The sequence below is a fragment of the Halichoeres trimaculatus genome, unplaced genomic scaffold (genome assembly GCF_033239565.1).
Source record: "Halichoeres trimaculatus isolate MK-OKI-2021-1 unplaced genomic scaffold, fHalTri1.1 fHalTri1_scaffold_24, whole genome shotgun sequence".
NCBI lineage: Eukaryota > Metazoa > Chordata > Actinopteri > Labriformes > Labridae > Halichoeres > Halichoeres trimaculatus.
The window spans coordinates 3,830,369-3,844,290 of record NW_027437202.1 but is presented as its reverse complement, the minus strand read 5'-3'; the positions used below and the strand labels follow the sequence as shown (position 1 = coordinate 3,844,290).

Sequence of the window (13,922 nt, the reverse complement as noted above, 5' to 3'; positions counted from 1 at the left end):
GTGTCTGTGATGGTGTTTTCACACTCTGTTTCTCCTCCTCAGGCGTTCCTGGAGAGCTACCTGGCCCCGGGGCCCACCCTGCAGTACAGCAGAGACCACTGGCTCTCCCGCCAGTGGACGCTCATCAGCGAGGCGTCGGTCACCAGCGGCCTGAAGGACGGCACCATCTTCCTGCTCAAGTGTGTGGACTTCAGCCTGGTGGTGACAACCAAGAGGATCCCATACATCCAGATGTCGGAGGAGTACATCGACCCCAAATCGCACAAGTTTGTCCTGAGGTTACAGTCGGAAACCTCCGTGTAGGGTTCTGAACTTTCTCTCTTTTTTTTTTTTTTTTACTCCTCCCACTGCTTCGTTGATCTCTTTTTTCATTTTGGGTTTTCAGATTTTATTTCTACTTTTTTTGGAATTTTATATATTATATATGAATCTATATACGACACACACGTTTGAATATAATGATCTTTTTACATTTGTTTTGGACGAGGACACGGAAAAAGAGATGCGGCTGTAATTATCTTGGATATCTTGGACGCTGTTTGTGTGCGTGAGCGGATGTTTCACTGGTGTCCTTTGGGTCTGGGACACTGCAGCCAATCGTGACGGGATAATGGCGGTCAAACTTGATGAAACGAAGCATCAATCAGACTTTGCATCAAATGCACATTTGTTTTTGTTACTGAAGAAAACGCTTCTTAAGGATGCATCAGCTGCAGAATCTGGGACTGGACTCCTCTTCGGGTTACACACCACCCCTCTTCAGTCAGACGCAGTGACCCTGCCGTGTGAGCGATTCCTCCTCCAGGTGCAACATCCCAAATATTTCCACTCCAGCAGGGAGCAACACACGCATGCTGCATTGAACACGGGGCTGAACTCTGGATGAACCGGATCACGGGAGTCACTCAGAGGTAGACACATGCCCTGCTCAGTGACCTCCTCAGTGACCTCCTCAGGGCTTCACGTCTGCGGCAACATGAGGAAAGAAACATACTACTGATCACTGCAAAGAGGATGAAACATTTCAAGGCCTGTATTGGACACAGATTTGATCATTTGCAGTATTCCACGTTGGATTAGGCCTCACAGAGCTTCGATTACACAACAGATGAAAATCAACAGCGTGTTTTTGAAGCAGGGTGGAACCTCCTTCCCAACTGGACCGTCTGGTTTGCCTTCACCTTGTTTTCTCGCTGCTGCCATGTGGCGGGGAATCCCTCGAGATCTGCAACTTCACCAGAAAAATCAGAGTCATCTCTTCACTTGTTTTAGCTCACACTTCAAAATCATGTCATGAGAGAGTCAGTGAATCCACGCTGCACTTCACATTTTTGGAAATCTTTATCATTTCTGAGCAGAGTTGTCCCCTGCTGCCCCCTGGCTGCTAAACCTGGCGTTGTCATGAGTTTGCAGGAAAAGTTTTTCACCAAACTTAGAAATCTTCTGCTTAATTACACTGTAACTAAAAAAATCACTCACGTTTTATCTCTTCCCAGCCGGTCATATTTTCTACCCACTGACAGACGAACTTTCTACGACCACAACGTGACTGTGCCTCCTGTTCTGACACTGTATCTATTTATGTAAACAAGCATGTTTGTATGTATGTATGAATGTATGGTCGCCATTCCAGCCTCCTCCTCCTCTTCTTCCTCCTCCTCCTCCTCCTTTACAGTCACGGTCTGTCTGTTACAGCTTGATTGGCTGTGGGGTGTGACATCACAAACGCAGGACATGTTTCAGTTTCACGGCGCAAACATTTGTAAGAAAAAACAGAAAAAACAGAAAAGAATAAACATTTTTATGAACGTTTGTAAAACTGCTGCACACACCTTTTTGTTTGTATGAATGCTGGGTTTTTTTAATTGAATATTCCAGATTAGTAATCCCATGTTTCTGAGGTGTTGACTCATTTCATCCTTCAGGTTGTTTCATGTTCAGGACGTCTCCTCTGTCTCTCCGACACTTTTTTCGCCCACTTTTTCCTCGACAGTAATTGGCTGTCGCGGAGAGGCGCAGCCGGGGCTTGTGGGTAAATGAATGTCAGTGTCAGCGTCCGGCGAAAACAAACAAGCTCATCCCGGGATACGAGTCGGCCTGTCGGAACTGATCTGTCCCCGGCTTAATCCCTCTGCCGTCGTCTCCTGGAGCGGGACGGGGAGGACGGAGGAGGATGGAGGAGGAAATGAGGCACATTTGCATCTAAATGGAATGTTTTTCCTCTCTTCCTTTCTGCTCGGTAATGAGACGCGCACACGGCAGGATGAGAGGGGATCCTATCTTAGGATGTCACTTGAAGTCATCTTCCTTGCATCCTTCCTTTGTTCTGCCTCACACCCACTTTTTTTAAACCCTCCTTCCTCCTGTGATCCACAGTGTGTGTGACACACACCCTCCTTTTCCTCACACAGCACCATCTCTCTCAACATTAACTGGATTACGTAACCTGAAGCCCCTGCAGAACATCCCAGCACTTGCACTTTGACACTCTCCCTCCCTCGGGATGCAGCGTGAAACATCTTCTGGCCTCAGGTCACGTTTAAGTGCACATTACAAACCTGGATGCTGTCATCTCTCCGCTGAGTCCCACAGCTGGCTACAAACATCCTGTTTACCACTACACACCTCCAGGGGGATCATCATCATCATCCCTCTTGCATGGCCTTGTATTATTAATTCATGTTGGTGTGGACTTGCCGGGCAGCGGCTCTCAGTCCAGGTCTCCTCACCCATTAGGAGGCTTAACCATGCTGAATTATTCACTGATGTTTGAATAATTCAAGGTGATATCGCTCGTTGGCCGAGAGGGGAAATGTGCCAATCTGTTGACCCTCTTAATGAGGAGTGTTTTCCCACACACTCACACACACTGGGCCTCATGCTTTTATTGATGCTGTGTCATGAAGTAATCTCAGAAACAGTTTCTTTTCTTTATTTCAAGATTACTGTGAGCACAATGTTTACAAAAAAAGAAACACATGTCTACATCATGATGGATGAGAGACGAGAAGTGAATGTGAGTTTTTCCTCATGATGAATCTTTTGATGATGTTTTATCTTGTTGCTCTGGTTACTCGTCTCTGTCCTCCTCCTCCTCCTGATGCTCGTAGCTTTCCTCTGCAGTGTACATGTCTGGGACTTCCTGGTCGTCAGCAGACTCATCGTCGTCCTCGGTGTTCACTCTCCCTGACAGAACGTCTTCGATCCAGTCCTCCAGTTCCTCCGGGGTGGGCAGGTCTTCGTCGTTGGACATGTCCAGCCACACGCTGTCCGCCTGGAACATGAAGGAAAGTCAAGGTGAGGCTGAACCAGCGATGTTAATGTCTTAGAATCTATGATCTTAGCACCTACATCTGTGACATTGACGACACCAATCTGAGGTCGAAACAGGTCCAGCTTGAAGGTTTTCTCCCAGTACGTCGTCAGCTGGAACGAGAAAACCAAACACATTCACATCTACTATCAACATCTTCTTTACGTTGTGTTTGCAGATATTCTGAGTGGACGGTGAGGCAGAACCAGAGGGAAGTCATCAGGGTCGATCCACACGATGCTGAGCTCTGGGTTGTTGGTGTTGTCTCTGGCGACGTCTTTCAGGATCTCTAAGAACTCGTAGCCATCTGAGGACGAAAGAGAACATATATAAGGTATAGAAAGGTAAACAACACCTAAAGGTGATGGTGAAATGCTCAGACCTGGGTCTTCCTCTTCGGCGAACGCAACAATGTGTATCCCATCCATATCGTCTTCCTAAAAATCGAGAACTGTCTTTAGAACAAGTGAAGTTGGCTCAAAGTGTTTCTTTACAGTGTGAAGCCGCTTCTCCTCACCCATGTTTCAAACATGTTCTCAGCTCTCAGCTTTCTCAGAGTAGCCCTGAAGAAAGAAGAAATCACCCAAACTCAACCTCTTTTCACAGCGTTTAATTAGTCATAGCAGGTTTTGAATCGTATCCACCTCCTGTGTTGGTTGACAAACTCAACAATGTCCATCTCCGTCAAAGGCCTGCCAGGAATGATGGCCGGCTCCTCCATGAAGGGCTCGTAGAAGTTCACCTCGTTCATCTTGAGGGAGAGATGTTTGGCCACCTGAAATGCACGAAAGCTCATCATAAAGACTAGAGAAGAAAGACAGTAGTGTGTGATACAGATAATGAACACTGTGTGGACTCACAGATTTATCGAACGTAGCAAAGAACTTGATGTACGGTTGGAAACGCTCTGAGGCCTCCTGAAACGCTCTGTAGTCTGGAATAAAACAAGAGAAGAAGAAGAGATGAGGAGTCTAGCATCGTCTCTGCCTCACTTGTTCTCCTTTTTAAGTTGAACGGAGCTATAATTGCAGTTTGACCTATTAGACAATGAACTAGAAGCTATTTAAAGACTCTCCTGAGACGAAGAAGTGAGTCTGGAATCAGGTTCTCCTTTAACGCAGTGATAGCAGCAACTTAAAAGCCTGTAGCAACTTAAAACGCTTTTATAAAGACGTGAGCGAGAGGTGCACTAACATATATCTTCTCCTTTGAAGTATCCGATGAGGCGAATGTCTTCCTCCATCCTCTCGAAGGCCCTCAGCTCCATGGCGTTGTTGATGATCTCCACAGGGTCCTCCAGCACCTGTAGGGTGATGTCGCACAGGTGTTTCACCACTTAAAGAAACTGCAGATAAAAAAATAGATGTGTTGCTCAAATCATCCTTACATCCAAGAGAAACTCCACCAGAGTGTCTGAGGAGAGCTCGCCGTCAAACTCAATCACCCTGTCGTCCTTGAAGACGTACAAGCTGCCCACCTCCTCCAGACCTGGTGAAAGATCAAGAGCACACAATGTGAAGCTGATCCCAAGGTTTAAGAAGAAGAAAGTTAGATAAAAGCATCAAAGACATGAGTCATACCCAGTTTTTTTGCAACTCTTGAATCCCTCCGAGAGTCCACCATCCCAAAACCGATGTCTTTATCCTCCAAGACCTGAGCTGTTAGCTGTTAGGGTTGACAGAAACATGAGTCAGAAGGTCATAAATCTAAACTTGAAGGATTTGAAGGAAAAGAAGCTGAGGGTCTGAGAGTGTTGATGAATCCAGATTGTGAATCTTTTTACAGCATCAGCGTGGAAATATGAAGGAAAGGCATGCAGGAGTGTGTGGTTATTTCTAGTTCAAAGCCCAAGTTTTGGGAGCACGCTATAATTAACGGAACGACCTAGAAACAATCCCAGGGTGTGTGTGAAGCACAGGGGAAGGCGTGTAACGGTATTAGAATAAGTGAGTATAAGTTGAAAGAGAATGCAGATCACATGATGAGTGTGAAAACTTTTAACGATAACATCACTACTTTCGGTGAGTTGTTCAGAGTGTCAGGTGAGATCACATGACTTGTTTTGACAGGTTAGACTCAGCAGTGCGGTTTGTTGAGACATTTTTATGCTATCAGTGACATCAGATCTGCCTGTGTCCTGACAGAAAAGATGCTCTTTAATGATCTAATCTCTACGTCTGTGTTCTGCCTCACCTCCAGCACCAGCTCCGTCATCTGGAACCTCTTCTGCAGGCCCTTGTTTGCAGGCAGCGGCTCGTGGTAGAACAGACACAGCAGGTCGTACCTCTTCAGAGCCTTCTTGTAGTTGCGCTCGCTGATGTCCAGCACCCTGTCCTTGCCGTCAAAGTTCGGAAACTCCAGACCTTCCTCGGCCGTGCAGGAGAACAAAAGATGAAGGAGAAGTGCGGATAGAAGAGAGAGCCCGATCTGCAGCATCCTACTGGTGAATCTTTCAATCTAGATTAGAGTGAATCCAAAAATCCTTCAGGCCCTCTTTGATGAGAGTGATGGGTGTTAGATTTTCTGCATCCACCAAGTATTTCTTCTGTCTCCTCCTCTCCTTCCGTCACTGAATCTCCCACGAGGAGGCTCTCTTTCTCTCTCCGTTTGGAAACTCACCTCAACAATCCATTTGCAGGTCAATCATGTTCATTCATGCCCTGGAAATAAATTAGAGCAGAGAAGCTGTGGGGATTTCACGACACATCTCATGAGAAAACAACTTGGCGTTGTCTTTATGCTATGCAGTATACTCACATTCAATAAAATGAATAAAGAATTGGTTGATTAATTCAGTCTAACAGGCTGTTAATGTGAATATAAGGAGGGTGAATTTTGAAGTGCCCCTTTCATATATGTATTACGGTAGGTATGTCGCGTTCCTTTAGAATCCAATGTGCGCAGTACAGCGCAGTACCGTAATGACTGCTCAGGCAGTAGCAGTTGATCGCCGCTTTTTCCCTTCAGACAAAGCTGGAGGATTGAGGGAAAATGGAGCGTTGTTGGCTGCTGAGGTTTTTGATTTTGCTGCAGGTTTATGATTTATGTTCGGTTTCTGCATCAGGTAATACGCTTTTTATTGAACATGTGACTCGTTAGATGACTTTGAAGCAATATTAGCATGTTAGCTTCTTTCGCTTCGCTGCGGTAACTTCATTCATCACTTCACGAGCTAGCTGAGTGAAGCTAATGTTGGTTGAATTTAAGTTTTCTATGGACAAAAAGAGAATTATGCCTTGCAGTAGTAATATTAACACGTTTTTGTAACATGTTTTCGCTAATCTTGTGTAGGTTTTATCAACGAGTCTGCTAATGCTAACAGGAGCTGCTCCTGGGTTAGCATTGTTTGGGTTTCTCTCTCTGAAGCATGAAGGTGTCCCTCTGTCCTTTTGAAAACAACTTTATTAGACCATTTCAATGTGACATTTTTTTATTTTATTTTTTTTAGGTAAACAATGGAAGAAACTGAAAGAGAAGATATCTACTGCTGTTAAAGTGTACACTCCCTGTGACCCTGACAACTGTGGCTGTCACCAAAAGTAGGTTTGACATTGTTTACTGTTGTGCTGCATCTCCTTTTATTGTAACAACATGGTAGGACACAGGGAATTGAATAGAGAGAAGTTTCTGGAGTTATGTAAGTGAAATGATGCATTATTTGTGTGCTTCAGTGTTCTCCAGCAGGACCTGCAGCCCTTCAAAGGAGGAATCTCTGAGGCTGTCATGGCTGCGACTATCCAGAAAGGAGTGGGAACCCACTACCAGATCATTGGACACAAGTTGTACAGAGAGCACAGCTGCATGTTTCCATCCAGGTGAGCGGAAGAAGTAGTACACAGCATCTTCATATGGATCTTTGATGAGCGTAGAGGTCTTCTTTTAAACTATTGTTATTGTTGCAGGTGCAGCGGGGTGGAGCATTTCATCCTGGAGGTGATCGACAGGTTACCAGACATGGAGATGGTGGTGAATGTCAGGGACTACCCGCAAGTCCCCAACTGGGTGCAGCCGATTCTACCTGTCCTCTCATTCAGTAAGGTCAGAGAGGAAAAACACTTTGAACACACTTCTAAACACACATGAGTGTTTGTTAAACATATAAGGTATTTTTGTAGACAGCAGATTATCAGGACATCATGTATCCTGCGTGGACGTTCTGGGAAGGCGGACCTGCCGTGTGGCCAATCTACCCCACTGGACTGGGAAGATGGGACCTGATGAGAGATGATCTTAAAAAGTCAGTCCAACTCACATTAGCATGAAATAGCCTGTGGTAGTTGCTGCTTCTTTCTAATCGAAATATGTTTTTTTCAGCAAGCCTAACTCTTTTAATGTAATGTTTCGTGGCAGGTCTGCAGCACAGTGGCCATGGAAGAAGAAGGAGTCTAGAGGATTCTTCAGAGGCTCCAGGTGAGCTTTGTGTCACTTCCTCTGGGATGGACAGAGTTCGCTCTCAGCTGTAGTATCTCAGACTTGCTTTGTTTGTGCAGAACCAGTCCAGAGCGGGACCCTCTGATTCTGCTGTCCAGAGAGGCTCCAGAGCTGGTGGATGCAGAGTACACGAAGAACCAGGCGTGGAAGTCTGAGAAGGTGGGTGTAACTCAGAGTCAAAAACATTAGAAACAGTTCTGAAAAGTAATATTGAGTCTTCTTCTATGTTTTTGTGTGTGTGTGTGTGTTTCAGGACACACTCGGGAGACCCCCTGCCAAAGAAATCCCACTGGTGGATCACTGCAAATACAAGTAAGCTTAATGGAAGAAACTGAAGCACTTATTCTTTAAAAACATTTTCAAATGCTCCTCACTCGTGTTGTGTCTGTGCAGGTATCTTTTCAACTTCAGGGGCGTGGCAGCCAGCTTCCGCTTCAAACACCTCTTCCTCTGCGGCTCCCTGGTGTTCCACGTGGGCGATGAGTGGCAGGAGTTTTTCTACCCTGAGCTGAAACCGTGGGTCCACTACATCCCAGTCAAACAGGATCTCTCTGATCTCAGGTACCACAACTGCTTTATCGTCACTTGATGAAAGTCTGCACCTTTAGTGAGCAGCTACATTCATGTGTTGTGTTCTGTGTCTACAGGGAGCTTCTCCAGTTTGTGAAAGAGAATGACGGCATTGCTAAACAGATTGCAACAAGGTGACAGATTATCTCATGAGATTCAGATTCGATGCAGCAGCAGCAGCAGCTCAGAAGTGACCTGTGTTTTCTGTTTCCTGGCAGGGGTATGGAATTCATCCTCAACCACCTGAAAATGCAGGATATTTCCTGCTACTGGGAGAAGCTTCTCGCTGAGTTCAGCAGCCTCCTCACCTACAAACCCAAAAGGAAAGGCAGCTACAACCAGATTGTCCAAAAACCCAGCAGGACAGAGCTTTAAGAGGGAGAATGCACTGAAGGGAGAAGCTACATGTTGAATGTAAAACCTGCACAAAGACATCACAACGCCTCAAAAGTGAAAGGAAAGGGAAGTACAGCTACAGAACTAAAAAGCTACACAGCTGAGTGTGTCATCACTAAGATTTACACAGGACTGTACCACACTGCCCTCTACTGGACAATTAGAGTATGTCTGATTCATGATTTCAAAGAGCAGCTTTGCCACAAGTGTTGTGACTTTAAAGCATAAAAAACACTCACAGAACAGATTTCCTTCTACACTAAGTGCCAAGAGTGAGCAATAATGACTGTAGAGTAATAACTGTTACATTTTAATGTGTAGAGTCCCATTACTGTAATAATTTGACCCAGCCCTCTTGTACTCAGATGACCCAAAGCTGGCGCAGGGTAATGTTGAATATGTTGTAGTATTCACATTTTATTGTGAACAAGCAGAATGTCCAACGCGTGAGTTGTGTTTTTACGGAAATGTTTAGAATTGTGGTGAATGTTGTGTACGGTGGCATCTTTTGACCAAAAAGCTGTGAGCATCTGCAGCATTTTTCTTACTACATTAAACCGTTGTTTCACAAAGTGTCCTTTGAGTTTTTCCTCTTTTGTAGTGTTTCCCAGGGTGTTTGCTGCCTGTGTTTAAGTGTGAGGTGTAGGAATGAACTCAGATGACCTTTAACCGATGGAATACGTCAAACAACTGTCTGTAAATGTTTAATTGGTGGCAATTGGTATGTTTTAAATAATACTAAAGCAAATTGTCGCTACATTTATGCTGTTTTAGCGTATTGAATCCGAATTGAATTGATTGTTCAGTCCTCCCACCACATGCGGCGCTGTTCACATCAGAGTTGTGTGTGTACGCGTCTTCCAGAGGTGAAAGGTTGGAAAGCCGCTGTGCTGTCGGAAAGTCACCGTCAAGAATCACGCTGCAGAAAGACAGTGGTGATAAACATAAATATAATAATGTTTTGAAGATAAACTGAGACATTTAAGCTGCACAGAAGAAGGTTACTGCCTAGGACTTCACCGCCACTTCCGGGTAAGCTGCTTTCACCCCTCTGATATGAGAAGCTAGCTGCAAGCTAGGTGCTAACAACAAGAGTCCCATTATCGGACAAACAGCAGTTTACCTTTGTAGGTGAATTTATGGCATCACATCAAATGTATTCAGTAAAAAAGAATAAAATTATTGACTTGCAAAAATATAGTTTCATGTCCGTTTACTAAATAACCCTTATGTCGCTATTTTTGTGCGTATGCGCAACCGGACCTGTCATATTAACAAGCCATTTATCATTGTATTATATATTTTTCTCTGTACTGGATTTGGTGCACACACTTCAACGTCATTTTAAAGTGAATAGAAAAACAAAACAAAAAATGTACCGTGTGGATGCAGTGTTGTAAATAAAGATTTCACCTTCAAATTGCCCGAACTGTAGCATTACGCAGTACTAGTAGAAGATGTTATGGTAAATATAGTATTACATAGTAGTAGGTATGTCTATTAGGCAGATTTGGTTTAAGTGTGGCGTTGTGTTATCGCTTTCTTATGTGTAGTGTTATAGGATCAATTCATTAAATGTGCAACACAGAGGAATGTAGAAAAAGATGTTTGTTCACAGTTAATACTTAATCATTTTATGTCCAGATCATATGTGTTAATTCATTTGTTGGTATGTCCAGAGTTAAAGGAGAGTAGTCATATTGGAGGCTATATATTTGCCGCTCTTAGTGTCCAGTCAGATTTCTGTGCCAGTGTGCCCAGTGTGTGTGTTTGTGATTGGGCTGCCTGGTTGAACATCTGCTGAGCTGGACAGCCTCTGCATCTCTGCCAGGACTCTGCTCGCCTTTAGGCTGTTTATTTTGACGACGGAGCTTAAGTCGAGGAAGCGAGTGCAGCATCCAAACCCACAGCCATGTGTTTCTGCCTCTCTACCACAGCCCCATGCCAGCTGAAGCGTGATGCATCCAGAGCAGGCCAGACCGGGCCTCGCCCCTCAGAGACGACTGGCAGATTCGGCCCCTCAGGGCGCCCTGAGCACCGGCCGTCTGCAGGGCCTCATCCGGAGCGCCAGGCCTCTGTCCTTCTGCTTCCTGCTCCCCAGGGTGCACGCAGCTGATGTGGCTGCTGCCCAGCCTGCACAGATGCCTTCTTCCTCCTCCTCCTCCTCCTCCTCCATGAGTGGTGCTCCTGCACCCATCCTTTCGTCCAGCTCCATGCCAAGCAACATGGGCAAGCCAGAGTTCCCAGACACAGGATGGGAACGCATCAAAGACCTCTTTGAAAGAGAGTTAGTGTCATTACTTCCTGTTAAACTCAACACAAGTATGTGAAGTCTTTCAGTCATGTTTGATCCAAAACATGCATGAGTCAGAGGAGTAGTCAGCAGATACACCGAGATTGTGAGAAAAGTGATCAAACCCTCCTGCTTCTTACAGAGCTCAGTTATATTATAGTATGATATTATATTATAATATTTGACAGGGTGAAGAAGCTTGAAATGTATTAGTGCTTGTTGTTCCACTGTTTGACCACAAGAGGGAGCCACCTAAATAGATCACAGTACAGTATTTATGAATGTAAAAGCACTATTTTCAGTTTTATTTACATTGTTTTGTGTCTGTGTGTAAACGTCAGAGATAAAGTGACCGTCTTTTGTTTTGCTCTTCTTTGTCTCTGCAGTGCCACACACAAGCACTCTGAGGAGCTCATCAATGTGTTTAAGAGCAGTGTGGTCGCTGCACTCGCGGGCCTGATCTACGGAGGCCTGCCGGCTGCTCGCCATGCCAGGCAGAGGTACATCGAGTCCAGCCAGGCAGAAATGTACACCGGCAGAGTGGATGCAGTGGTAAGAGGATAGGAAAGGAAATAAATGTGGCCAATAAGAAAGTGTAACTCTATATTTTTACCTGAACTGTAATGTTCTCTGTGTTAAACCAGCGCTCAGCTCACAACGCAGCCATCCGAGGTTTCGTCAGATACGGGTGGAGATGGAGCTGGAGAGTGGCAGTTTTTGTCACTTTGTTCAAGTGAGAAGACATTTCAAACCAACAAGATTCATTCATGAAAGTTTCAATCTGTGATCATTATCCTCTTAAACATTGTTCCTTCATCTGCGTCTTCCTCTGCAGCTCTGTGAGCACAGGACTGTCTGTGTACAGGGACAAATATGCCCTCAGCCACTACGCTGCAGCAGGAGGTGAGTGACATGGAGTTGTAATTTGTACCTGTATTTCATCAGACTTTCTGAATGTTGAGCAATAAAAAGGATAAATGTCTTTGTGCAGCTGTGACCGGAGGCCTGTTCAGGCTGACCCTCGGCCTTGGAGGGACGGTGGCGGGGACGATCATCGGAGCGATTCTGGGGTGAGTTACTCTCTCTGCTCCTGTTTTTGTCCTTTAAAGTGTTCAGATCCTGCAGATAAATGTGGTCACACATGACTCTTTGCGGCTCATTCATGCTCATTCAGTGCAGCAAGCACTCTGGCAGCCAGCTGTGCCCCTCCCAGCAACCCTCTGCCGCACAGCTGAACCCCCCCCCTCTCCTCCTGACTGCGTTCACGCTGCCAGAGGGACTCATGTGTGCTGCAGAGGGCCGTGTTTTGGGCACTAGAGCAAGGAGAGCAGCTGCTGCCCTCTGCATTTCTACCACCTCTGTTATTCCAGCCTCTCATCTCCATGTAGCGTGGTCTGATCTGGACTCACGCGTCCCCCTCTGTGTCCCACTTTGTGCTTGTTCCTGTGGCCACTCTGAGCCAAGTGTGATGGTGTAATGGAGATGGAGTGTGAGGTGTTTGATAGTGAAAGAGAGCAGAGGGGCTGTTCACACTGGCTCTCCAGAGCTCCTCTTCCTGTTCACTGTCCGCTTGAGGGAGCGGCCACCTGGAGCGTGCGATGTGTGCAAGCAGCCAGGTGCATTGTGGGCCGGAGAGGACAAAAATGAAAGTGGGCATCAAAGCGAGAGCACATCATGCTCTAGATTATCTGTGCATGTGGCGGAGGTGTGAGCGAAAGGTTTGGAGGGCTCGAACGTCAGACAGCTGAGACAATCGTGACACTAATGTGTGTGAATGGAGGCAAAAGCTTTGGAGTATGTGTTACACAAGAGTGGACCTTATTTTAGGAGAAGCATACTCAGACTTGTCAAGTTTCAATCAAGTGTTTCTGATGTTTGTTGTCAGGGTTCCTACTGGTGCCATGATCATCAGCATGCAGTCTGTGGCGGGAGAAACAGCCAGAGAGCGAAGGAGAAGAGAGCGCAGGGAGCTGTATGAGCTCCGTCTTGCAGAATGGTGAGAGAAGAATCCAAAATAGAGGAAGCAGAGGAGTGAAAATCCAGATGTTGTTGCTCACCTGAATCTCTTTCATCTCCTGTCACACTCAGGGCGGCCCGGCTGCAGCTAACAGACGAGCTGATTGGAGATCTGAAAGTGAGCTCTGACGTGAAGGAAAGCAGCGAGCATGTGCAGCGGATCCAGGAGCTGCTGAGTTTACCACCGAACGAGGAGTCAAGCAAACAGTGACGGTCGCTGCGTGTTTTGTGTTGGACGTTGAAGGTGGGACTCGCACAGTTTTGAGGATAAATGGGACGAGACATGGCTTGGAGCTGACTAAAGAGACTGGACCTTTGTGCAACACAAAACTTGACCTCATGAATGGTCTTTATGAGTATGGATGCAGAATTAATTGTGTGTGTGAAATTATGATTAAAATTATGGAAAGTTCCAGTCATGTTTGTGTCATGTGTCTTTTTTTCATGCAATGTTGATTATCTCCAATTCCAGTTCAAGGGGTGTTCAGTGTCACTGTATACTGCGTTTACCACAAGAGGGCGCCAGATTCAGCTTTGGGGCTTTGAATGTAAATGTCCTTTCCCTTTCCAAACCTGTCTGCCCTCCGTGGTTTGGACACCTCCTGACAGATATCATTGCATGTCTGTCTATAAAGGATTGTTCTCTCCCCTCTGTGGGTATTGTGAGCCTCTGGGCTCTTTCAGTAAGTAGGTCAAACATGGCCTTGGTCCCTGGTGTAAACAAGATGTGACACAGGCCCAGCTGTGGCCCAGTGTGCCAGAGTCACTGCTGACATGCAGATGGACGGCCCAGAGAGACAGCTTGAGGAAACCAGAGAGGAAGTTTAGTTCCAGTAGAAATGAACCTGAGGACGTGGGGAGCGAGTAAGACTAAACTAGAAATGGTGATTGTAAGAGAAATGT

The 13,922-nt window shown here is 45.8% G+C and overlaps 4 protein-coding genes across 7 annotated transcripts in view; 3 read left to right on the top strand and 1 right to left on the bottom strand.

The window, feature by feature from the left end:
• Nucleotides 1–3,045, top strand: part of LOC141785920 (vang-like protein 1) — a 42,317-nt gene extending 39,272 nt beyond the window's left edge. For 3 of the 4 annotated variants that reach the window (XM_074664540.1, XM_074664542.1, XM_074664539.1), the window contains one exon: nucleotides 43–3,041. In XM_074664540.1, the coding sequence (XP_074520641.1) occupies nucleotides 43–303 (261 nt within the window). In that variant the 3' untranslated portion in view covers nucleotides 304–3,041. Of the gene's footprint in view, nucleotides 1–42 lie in introns of all 4 variants that reach the window. The other variant, XM_074664543.1, reaches the window with a different exon arrangement.
• Nucleotides 2,944–5,889, bottom strand: LOC141785924 (calsequestrin-2-like). Its single transcript, XM_074664548.1, has 11 exons — nucleotides 5,507–5,889; nucleotides 4,894–4,978; nucleotides 4,701–4,801; nucleotides 4,508–4,616; nucleotides 4,174–4,247; nucleotides 3,958–4,088; nucleotides 3,831–3,876; nucleotides 3,696–3,750; nucleotides 3,520–3,620; nucleotides 3,352–3,426; nucleotides 2,944–3,274 (listed from the first exon to the last, which is right to left on the bottom strand). The coding sequence occupies exons 1-11, from the start codon at nucleotides 5,747–5,749 to the stop codon at nucleotides 3,071–3,073; spliced, it is 1,224 nt and encodes a 407-aa protein (XP_074520649.1). The 5' UTR covers nucleotides 5,750–5,889; the 3' UTR covers nucleotides 2,944–3,070.
• A 322-nt stretch (nucleotides 5,890–6,211) lies between these two features.
• poglut1 (protein O-glucosyltransferase 1) lies at nucleotides 6,212–9,260 on the top strand. Its single transcript, XM_074664549.1, has 11 exons — nucleotides 6,212–6,377; nucleotides 6,762–6,852; nucleotides 6,985–7,128; nucleotides 7,216–7,351; nucleotides 7,429–7,550; nucleotides 7,664–7,723; nucleotides 7,804–7,903; nucleotides 7,998–8,056; nucleotides 8,138–8,305; nucleotides 8,392–8,448; nucleotides 8,533–9,260. The coding sequence occupies exons 1-11, from the start codon at nucleotides 6,305–6,307 to the stop codon at nucleotides 8,687–8,689; spliced, it is 1,167 nt and encodes a 388-aa protein (XP_074520650.1). The 5' UTR covers nucleotides 6,212–6,304; the 3' UTR covers nucleotides 8,690–9,260.
• Nucleotides 9,261–9,540: 280 nt separating this feature from the next.
• On the top strand, nucleotides 9,541–13,419 carry timmdc1 (translocase of inner mitochondrial membrane domain containing 1). Its single transcript, XM_074664731.1, has 8 exons — nucleotides 9,541–9,742; nucleotides 10,648–10,997; nucleotides 11,390–11,555; nucleotides 11,648–11,736; nucleotides 11,839–11,906; nucleotides 11,995–12,073; nucleotides 12,889–12,999; nucleotides 13,092–13,419. Exons 2-8 carry the CDS (start codon nucleotides 10,669–10,671, stop codon nucleotides 13,228–13,230), a joined length of 981 nt encoding a protein of 326 aa, XP_074520832.1. The 5' UTR covers nucleotides 9,541–9,742; nucleotides 10,648–10,668; the 3' UTR covers nucleotides 13,231–13,419.
• The last annotated feature ends 503 nt before the right edge of the window (nucleotides 13,420–13,922 follow it).

Excerpts from the sequence above, each read along its gene's own strand:
- LOC141785924 (XM_074664548.1), bottom strand. The coding sequence starts at position 5,749 with ATGCTGCAGATCGGGCTCTCTCTTCTATCCGCACTTCTCCTTCATCTT. Across the intron at positions 4,617-4,700 it reads TGGTGGAGTTTCTCTTGGAT|GTGCTGGAGGACCCTGTGGA; the intron begins GTAAGGATGATT and ends ATCACCCTACAG. Across the intron at positions 3,877-3,957 it reads TTTGTCAACCAACACAGGAG|GGCTACTCTGAGAAAGCTGA; the intron begins GTGGATACGATT and ends TTCTTTCTTCAG.
- poglut1 (XM_074664549.1), top strand. The coding sequence starts at position 6,305 with ATGGAGCGTTGTTGGCTGCTGAGGTTTTTGATTTTGCTGCAGGTTTAT. Across the intron at positions 7,352-7,428 it reads CTGTCCTCTCATTCAGTAAG|ACAGCAGATTATCAGGACAT; the intron begins GTCAGAGAGGAA and ends GTATTTTTGTAG. Across the intron at positions 7,904-7,997 it reads AGGCGTGGAAGTCTGAGAAG|GACACACTCGGGAGACCCCC; the intron begins GTGGGTGTAACT and ends TGTGTGTTTCAG.
- timmdc1 (XM_074664731.1), top strand. The coding sequence starts at position 10,669 with ATGCATCCAGAGCAGGCCAGACCGGGCCTCGCCCCTCAGAGACGACTG. Across the intron at positions 11,907-11,994 it reads CCACTACGCTGCAGCAGGAG|CTGTGACCGGAGGCCTGTTC; the intron begins GTGAGTGACATG and ends GTCTTTGTGCAG. Across the intron at positions 13,000-13,091 it reads GAGCTCCGTCTTGCAGAATG|GGCGGCCCGGCTGCAGCTAA; the intron begins GTGAGAGAAGAA and ends TGTCACACTCAG.